The sequence below is a fragment of the Micrasema longulum genome, unplaced genomic scaffold (genome assembly GCF_059751315.1).
Source record: "Micrasema longulum isolate JH-2025_06_02 unplaced genomic scaffold, ASM5975131v1 h1tg000753l, whole genome shotgun sequence".
In the NCBI taxonomy this organism is placed as follows: domain Eukaryota; kingdom Metazoa; phylum Arthropoda; class Insecta; order Trichoptera; family Brachycentridae; genus Micrasema; species Micrasema longulum.
Genome location: NW_028277947.1, coordinates 117369 through 127494, shown reverse-complemented (window position 1 = coordinate 127494; position 10126 = coordinate 117369). Strand labels below are relative to the sequence as shown.

Genomic DNA, 10126 nt, shown 5'->3' with positions numbered 1-10126 from the left:
TTTTTTATTTTATTTTTTATTATGTAAATAAAATACGAGTGATACTTTAATCCACAAATTTGGAATATCTAGTGACCGGTTTCATAGCTTTCGCGACATCTTCGAGACTGGTATCTTTATTAAGGAGTTCAATGTATTTATACAAAACCGAGGTCCTAAAGCTAGGGTTTCCTAGGACAGCGGTGCCCGTATTTTAACGGCCGTAGTGAACGGTGATGCAGTGGACAGCCGTCGTAAAGGTGAATAGAGAGTGGTTTCCTAGGAAAATGGTGTTAAATGGTGTTGATAACACCGTTTTCCTAGAAAACCACACTCTAGTCACCTTTACGACGGCTGTCCACTGCATCACCGTTCACTACGGCCGTTAAAATACGGGCACCGCTGTCCTAGGAAACCCTAGCTTTAGATAGAGAATTCAAAATTATATGAAAGTAGTTTAAATGTAGTTATTTTTATCTAAGGATCATTATCAATTTTTTTTTTGGGTCAACTTATGAGTTGATATAATGCTATTTTAATGAGTTTAAGTATTTTATTTTTAGTGTCCCATCCTTCGTGAGAGTGATTTTTGTCAATTTTGTTTTATAAAAATAAAATACTTAAACTCATTAAAATAGCATTATATTAACATGATAACTAATGATAGTTACCCTGAATTTTTTTTGATAATGATCCTTAAGATAAAAATAACTTTATTTAATTTACTTTCACATAATGTTCAAAACTCGTTTATTTATCGTAGCTGCTCCAAATTCAATTTACTTTGTCCCCATTTAGGTATTTTTAATACAAAATTTTGTGACTTCAAAAAAAAACTTTTTGAAACACTGTAAAATGAAACATTTGTCAGTGTGTAATAAGTTTATGTTCTTTTAATTATGTTTATTTTATTATAATATCAAAATTTTAAATTGGTTAACTATATTATGAAAATCCATCTCCTTCACTTCTTCACTCTATTTCCTCATCCCTTAGCCTTCTTGCGAGTTATTTTTTTTTTCTCATGTTTTATATAATAAATATTTTTTTTACTGTGTAACATGTTCTCTCATTATATTTGTGAAAAACTTTAACTGGATGTATGTACTATTTTTTTATATTTTGTATTCTTATATAACAAATGTTATTTTTCCTTATTAAATAAAAAAAATAGTAATAATAATTTGGAATCCTCGATCCTTACCCCTGTTTTGTATGAATATATTGAACTCCCTAATAAATATACCAGTCTCGAAGATGTCGCGAAAGCGATGAAACCGGTCCTTGGATATTTCAAATTTGTGGATTAAAGTATCACTCGTCTTTTATTTATATAATAAATTACAATGAATTTCCATCAAGAATTTTCACTTACAAACTCAAATGTTTTATGTTTTTTAAACCACTGAACTTCCTCGTCAACTGAGCAACAATCGGCTTCTTAGAACGGTGAACGCTGATACATAATTATCAACATTTTCTAATGCTAATTATAATATAATATTTTCTAATAAAGGTGCTATTCTTATTATAAATCAATATTACATTTAACTACGTGTAAATAATAGTATGTATTTGTCTTACTTACAATATAATGGACGGATATATTTACATAATATATTTTGTAATAATATTAACATCACAATTATTTTTTGTAAATGTCTAAAATTATTCTTATACATATTTGAATATCTCTTGGACGGAATTCGTTACGTTTTGGAAGGATATTAAATCATTTTTTAAATACTGTAATAGCGACATTACTTACGACAATCAACTACAATTTAGTATGAAAATCAAAACATTAGGTGGGTATATTTTGTGGAAAATGTACTCGTATGACATTTCATAGTACCTTCTACGAAGAGTTAATTTTTTAATAATTCATATGTAAAAACAAGGGATTTTTTATTTTGTATCACTATAAAATTAAATTAAGTAATAAGGAAGAGTTCAGCTAATAAGATCCCCGTGGCCATTTTGCCTGAGCATCTCCAACTTCAGTTCATGTTCCCTCGCCTTGAGCCTCAAGGCTGCGATGCTGGAACTTCTTCTGTCAACTTCTGGAGCACCGGGAGACGATCCGCCACCGGGAGACAACGGAGGAGACTGAGAAACGTACTCCTGGGTAGAGGTCATCATCTTAGGTCGCTGCGCCGCGGAGATGTTCGCCAGAAGTGTTTGGAAGGAACTAGCTGCTGCAGGGTTGTATAAATGGCTCATCCCTTGGGGGAACAGTGGAGGAGCAGCTCTGTGAAACGGATGACCGGCACCCAAATACCCGGCAGGAATAACGGGACCGGCGTGGAGCGGTGGGTATCTGAACGACGCAAGATTTGATCCGTCGAATGGTTTTCGGAAGTTAAAGCCGAGGTGGGTGAATGGATTGGGCAAGGCAGTCTGCGATGGTGGCGCCGGAGATCCTCCAGGTAGGTAGGGGTTGTAGGGGTGTCCTTGGGGTCCGACCTTCTCCTGCTTTCTCCATTTCGCTCTTCTGTTTTGGAACCACACCTGCAACAACAGACAAACAAGAAATTAGACATTAGTTATAACAAATATCACTATTGAAAAAATAAATAAAGGTGTTTTAGACATGCAGGTATTGAAAATTTAAAAAAAAAGCAGCTTAAAACAATACAATTTTAAATATTGACGGATGCAGAAACAGAAGACGAGAAAAAAATCATTTGCATGGGTTCAATTCGCTTTTCGTATTTGTGTGTTTTTTGTCGCAATATTTTATGGTTCTTGGACTGGCGTCAATAAGATTCCTTAGCAGATCTAAAAAGAAAATGTTGACAAAACTTTTAAGGAAAAAAAAATAAATGGCTAATATCTAACAAGGCTTTACATTGGTTATTATTTTATGTTAACAGTCATCTATTTAAATTTTTATTATTGCGATGAATGATTGACGTGCGTATCTAATAATAAGCAAGCAAGGATATTGAAACTTAATTAATAATTATAATTGATGGCCGTGTATAATTTGTCGGTCATTATTAATTATCTTAGAAAATAATCGAATATTTAACTAATTATATGCAGTATTATAATTACCGGACGTCGACCTACATAGAATAAATCAGTAACCCATTGCAACCTTCTTTCGAATTGACAGTTTGGATTATTTAATTCATTTTCTGTGGATTTATTTTCTAAGCAAATGCGGAGAAGTTCCTGTAAAGATTTTCAGCTTCAGATTGAACTTAAGTTAACCTGAAAAAAACAATATTGCAAAAACCCATGTACTGCGTAACACTTCATGCCTTGATACCCAAAATCCCCTGACTGTCAATCCAAGTCATCAAATGTTTTTTAAATACCTGGGAGTATATGTTACAGATAATGGCAGCTCTCAAAAAGAACTGGGAGTTCGGCTAGGAATAGCAGGCGCCACATGTAATGGAATGTGTCGTAATGTTTTCATATTCCAATATACAGGACCAACCTGCCTATGGTTATGCCTGTTGGAAGGGCTACCGCTATGCTGAACAACATCGCTCTGGATATTGATCTGTTCCATGTATCCGAAGGGGTTTTCCGGAGCAGGATTCTCCAATTACTTTGACATGAGTCTCTTTCATGTATTTTTTTCCTTTTTATAATATGTACGTATTGAATATATGTTTGTAATGTATATGTTATATTTAAAATTAATCAATCTAATTGTCTAAACAGAGTAATTATTATTAATTTTTTGTGCTAGCTTTACATTTCTTTAGCTGTATTTTATTTCAATTGCACCTGTTTACATTATTTCCTTTGTTAAACGGACTTAATAAGTTCGAAAATAAATAAAGATATATCCAAGTATTACATGCATTTTTTTTATATTTTGAAGATCGCGAGGTTTTAAAGGGTAAAAGAGCCTTACGAAGCCTGATTACTATTACAAATGTACGGATAAGTCCTAAATATTTAGTAATCATATCGCATGTCAAGTGTAATTAATAATTGCATATTATTCATAGATTAATATAGTGTATTTGCAAACGTTGTAACGAAATATGTAATGTATTATATTTATTTATATCGAGTTTCTAAGCGATTTCTTATTAATGGAAAGAAATTATCACCATTATTGCCTTTCAGCACTTAATAGTGCATAGGGCACTGCATTGGTATACACATTGCAGCGTATCTTGATCATTTTTGTTACATAAAGCTAGGATGATTAGAACATTTGAATTTGTCCAAATGTTTGTAACATAAGGATTAGCAAATTACAACAGGGATGGACAATGCCTTCAACAAGGGAATATGGAACTGTCTACAAACATTTGGACAAACTCAAAAAATGTTATAAAACCAACTGATCTAAGAAGAAGTTGAAAAATTGGAAAATTGTTTTCAGGCGTTGCTTAGTATGTGAAATAATTCAGTCAGGTGAATCTCTTCACAGCAATAAAAGTTTCAGCTCTTTAACTTCACTAAAATCAACGAATGGAAGAATTTAAGAAATGTGGATGTTCGAACATAACCAAAATGGTGATTGTTACACAGTGCGTAAAGTGGCCACTTAAACCAGCCAATGACAGATAATAAGCCCAGTAAATACCTAGACATCCATATTCTCTTCTTTAAGGTATTCTCTATCCCTGTTGTAATTTGTTATACCTATAGATTGTTTATTACACATTATTTGAGACATAAGTCCTAACTCCATGGGACTAAAAGTCCTGTGTTGAGTTAGGACGAGCAATTATTTGACTCTTATTCATAAGTATATCATCACAAATATTATATTGGATCAGAAACATGACGATATATTTTTTTTAAACAAAATTTATTTTTTTATTTAACTTTTTGTACGTAATGTTATTTGTACATTGGCGGGCTTATTGCCAAATTGTAATTTCTTCCAACCAACCAATAAAATAAAAGTTTTATTTTTATAATTTAAGTTACAGAACATATTCAATAGAAAAAAAAAGATTAAAAAGTTTTAAGATATATAAAAATAGAAATAAACGTAATAAATTACCTTAAATCAAATTTATTACTCAATGGGAAAAGGGAAAAAAAGAGGAAAGAGGAATGGAGGAAAGGAGGAAAGATTAAGGAAGAGAAAGGAGATGTTTCTTCAGACGTGATTTAATCAGAGATAATGTAGTAACATCTTTGATGGTGGATGGGAGAAGAAAAAGGAATTGTGGGTGGGTATTAAGAGAGTGCCTTAAGAATTAGAACGAAGAGGTAAACCATGAACTGATAAGCGTTGAAATTTTTCACGCAGGTATATAGGAGCGTTAGGACTATGAAGTACATTGAACATAAGTGAGAGGGAGTGATAGTCTCACCGCTGTCTAATTTTGAGCCATTTCTGTTGCCTACGATAATCAGAAAAGTGGTCATATTTCCTAAGACCAAAAATGTACATTATGCATGTATTCTGAAGTCGTTCAAGTTTATCGAGTTGCTCACACCTTAAATCAGTCATGGAAACATTAGCGTAATCTAGAATGGGTAGTAGTCATGCTTGTACAAGGGTGCATTTAGTATTAATGGGTAAGAATTTTTGCAACCTTCTAAGTGAGTGCAGACTGAAAATATATGGCTCATCAATATGGTTAACAGTATACTCAAACATTCGGAAAAGGAGATTCCCACTCAAATCCCTCCCACTAAGGAAAATCCAGTCCTTAACTCCTCTCTTGAAAATGGTTGGCGGAAATGGAAATTTAAAAAAAAAAATACATCATAACAAATTGATACAATTGAACATATCGTATGTTTTCCGTTATATTAACCTCAATTGTCTGTTTCAAATTACAACTACTACAGCAATTAAACACCAATTTTCTGCATGCCATTACCATTTCATGCGTTGCTTGTGCGTTTTTACTTGATTAAATCATGTATGTGTCCGGATGGGTGAGGAAAAGAGAGAACCTGTGTTTAAACACAGGTTCTCTCTTCGAACCAGAACCCTGGACGAGTGCTTTCGGCCCAACGACTACTCTCGAGGTAAAAGTCACGAGAAAGGTTAAAGGGTGCAGATAATTTCGCTTCGTACTGCAATGGTTTGCGCGTGCACCTTTCACTCTGTTCCCGGCACTCACCCTCCTTTCAATATTTTTCTCAGTCATTCCATCCCTAGTAAACATGCTTTCCCGATTATAATTTATTCAGAGTTATATTTAATTGTATACATGGTAAAACCGAAATTCCAAACGAAAATATAAATATTTCTAAAAAGAAACTGAGCATCTTTATCGGTAAGACGTAATTGAACATTTTACTAAATGTTATTAAATATTTTTTTATTTTTTATTTTTATATTTTTAAAATTTATTTATTTAGTTCTATGTAACATAGTCTAATATATATTTACAACACAATATTTACATCTATACCTATTCTAACATTATTTATCACTATTATACACTTAATATCCTAATTTATAATATTAACTGTTTCATATGTACATTTTCATTAATTATATTTACTATTTACACTATATACTACCTAATATTTTTCACATATATACTTTTTACATTTAATTTTAAATATATTTACATTAATATAATTTTTATGCTTTCTGGCATTTCTTCAAATAGTTGTATTCCCTTGTACATGCGGCAGTTCTGGGACATTGCTTTTGATTTCTTTTCCAGTCTTATATTTTTAGATCCTCTTGTTGCATAGTTATGAAAGAACTCATTATTTTTTAGTTTACTTTGAAAATATCTCGGAACTATTCCTTTAATAATTTTGTTTATTTCATTGGCAACATTGAATTTGATTCTTTGATCAATTGTCATGATATCTAGAAGTTGAATCATTTTAATACAACCACTTACTAAATTTTCTATGTCTATCGGTTTTGAGACGTACCATATTGCTATATTGAAAGGTTGTTTGATTATTGATCAAAGGAATATTATTTTTTAAAGCTTTCCTAATGTGAAATATTTCCATTTTATTTACTTTTAACCCTTTACTATTTTAACCCGTTATACGATGTTCCATTGCAAAGGTAACCCTAAAACTATTAAACTTAAGCTTCTCCTTCCTCACTTTTTCTCAACTATTTTTAATACAACATAAAATATTTTCATAATCTAATCAGTGCATTTATGTTTGTTAGTGAAAATGCTTGATGGAAATTCATTGTAATTTATTATAGAAATAAAAGACGAGTGTCATTAATCCACAAGTTTTGGAATATCCAGTGACCGGTTTCATCGCTTTTGCGACATCTTCGAGACTGGTGGGTTTATTAAGGAATTCAGCGTATTTATACAAAACAGAAGTAGTAGTAAAGGGTATTTTTCCTATAGAACAAACCTTTTAAACTTTTTCAAAGATGGTGAATGGTAAATATATTTATTTATTTATACATTTCATCATTTATACTATTTTTTGTTCTCTTTGCCCAGCTATATGACACAGTACTTTACAATTTTCTTGTTAAATGACTTAAAAATATTTTATTATTGAATGGATTTTTACATTTATTCTTTAACTGTTTAAATTTCTACTGAATATGTATTAAACTTTTTAAGTTTTATTTTTGTTTATAAATCTTGGGTTAAAGGAAATTTATGTTTTTTTTTTAAAATAATTAAACCAAATATGTTAAAATTATAAATTTTTGAAAAATGCAGATTTGCCGTTTATGTCAATAAAATAAAATAAATAAAATTCCACGCCGTTTAAATTTTAAATGAGAAAACCAAATTAAGATAATAGGTTTATTTCAATATTAATTATAGGAAGGTATTTACGGTGAGATCGGAAGACAAAAATATGTAATAAATAGCCTTCAAGTTAGTTTTCTCTTTCAACATAATCAAATTAAGTTGTAATCTGCTCGATATAAACGCCAATGTTTTAATTACAACTATCATGTCCATTTACGGAGATTTGAAATCGACTCCCCGTATATCGACGCATTTTGTGTATTTTTTTGATCATTATTTGAATGGCACTACAAATATTTCCCGGTTTGATTTTGGAGTTAGTGCTCGAAGAGCCAATTTCAAAAACGTTATTTATTTATTTACATTTTTTTCGTTTACATTTGTTACATTTATAAAATATTTTCAAAAATCGAAAATAAGGTTAAAAATATATGAAATATTTAGAGCAAAATATTACGAATCTAATGATTCGCGGTTTTTCACGGCCATACGGAATACCGGAATTACCAATAAAAAGTTTCAGAGGAACATTTTTTATGGCGTATTTTTAAAAATATCCTAATGAATTTTTTGGAAAGTAGTTTTTTTATTTGAAAACAAATAAGATTGAAAACGTATTTGACCAACAAAACTATACGCACCGGACGCTGACTAGGGAAGCAAACGGATAGAGGAGAGGTAAAGGTTTGCGGAAGGGATGCTATTTCGAGATATCGAGGATTGCCCCTTAGTTTTTTTTTTAAATACCGGTATTTTAAAAAAAGTTTTCTATGAGGAATAGACTGAAGTTTCGCGTTCTGGCCCTGAAATGCCGCATGTAACTAACGTTTACGTAATGGGAGTGAGGTATGGAATTGGAAAAATAAGAATGAAAGTAGGCTAAATGCTGTTAAAATAAAATGCGATTTCTCAGGCAAATGTGTGGTTAACCTGCATAGTGCATTATGTAAAACTGAGAAAAGCGTCATCGAGCAAATCAAGAAAGGGATGCTGCGTTGGTTTGGACATACATGAATAAAACGAATGGACGGCCAAAGGAATTTACGATGCATTTGTTGATGAATGCAGAAAACTAAAAAGACCTAGAATGACATGGCATGACCAAATTAAACAAATACTTGAAGATAGACATGTCAGAAGTCAGAATAATCGGCGTGTGTGCATGAGAAAATGTATGATTCTAGACAAAACGAGGTGTGTATGCAAAGACAGTGACATGGCGTTCTATCCGCTCTGCCTCACCCCACGTGGAAACGGCGTTATGGTTTTTTTGTATTTGTTTGTTTAAAATAGCGTAAGACATTCATGGTTATGTGCAAGTATAAATAATTACTTTTCCAATTTCTTTTTACTAAAAAATGCTTTGGGTGCATTTAAAAAAATCTTTTCTGAAATTTTCAAAAATGTTTAGGAAAGCTGAAATAAGACTCAAGTTCAAGACTTTAATCCACAAACTATTTTAGTGTTGGTTTTCAATAATCAATTGCCATTTTAAATGACGCTGTTTTTTGTGTATTTAATGAAATTTTGATGAAAACTGTTAAAAACAAAAAAACCGAAAAAGTTGCGGATGGTCTATCCTGCCGAGCTTTCAATCTAGAAACATTGAAAATGTGGCTCATTTTCATACGCTTTGATCTGAAAATACAAAGAACTTTTATCTACATAGATCCCGTCTGTCAGGAATTGCATTATCTTCAATTACTCCCTGCCCACGTGAAGTAATGAACGTTTTTATTTTTCAATTATATCGACAGATAAGTTAATAATTGACGCCATAACAAAGCGCATATTATTTATTCTGTTCATTAATGACCAATTACATGGAAACTGATTTAGATTCCACGTTCCTGAGCCATGAAATTCGGTTATTATTAAATTATTATTGTTGAATTATTCAAATATATTTCTACAGTAATTGCTTTTCAGCGCGGAATTTAAATAACTTTAATTGAATTTTTCCGTATAAATTAATAATGAAACATGGGAAATTTCATTTCAAACGAGCTTTTATATCTGATCAGGTCGTTTGATCATCATCAGTACTTATCCATATACCTAATGTTACTCTATGAAGTGATCAATTCGCTTATTGACTCAGATTTGCTGGAGTTTGTGTGTTTCCGTACACTCGTACCGTCTACATCCTTGCCGCAGATTTCCATTTTGTTCTGCAAGTTCTAGTACCAACTTTAACATGCACTCGCCTATCCCTAGGCTCCACAGATATGGTAATATGGTATGAGAATAAGGCAGATGTATATGGTTCTGTAGCTTAATCACAAATAACTATCGACGAAGATAAACAAGAAGAAATATTTTACAGATTTTTTATTTTTTTTACATTTGCTATCCACAATTTGCCGCATAACTAGACAAAAGTCTGTTCTAAGGACAACAAATTGTGAATTTACTGGTTTGCAATATAACATAGTGGTGGTAAAGGTATACAAAATATATATATAAAAAATACACGAAACATCGAGGAGAAATTATAA

The 10126-nt window shown here is 31.6% G+C and overlaps 1 protein-coding gene across 1 annotated transcript in view; it reads right to left on the bottom strand.

Moving 5' to 3' along the window:
- Positions 1-1803: 1803 nt before the first annotated feature.
- LOC148279151 (homeobox protein aristaless-like) overlaps positions 1804-10126 on the bottom strand; it is a 94831-nt gene continuing 86508 nt past the window's right edge. Inside the window, exon 4 of the mRNA XM_088230380.1 lies at positions 1804-2490. Within this exon, the coding sequence (XP_088086506.1) occupies positions 1933-2490 (558 nt within the window). The 3' untranslated portion in view covers positions 1804-1932. The remainder of the gene's footprint in view (positions 2491-10126) is intronic.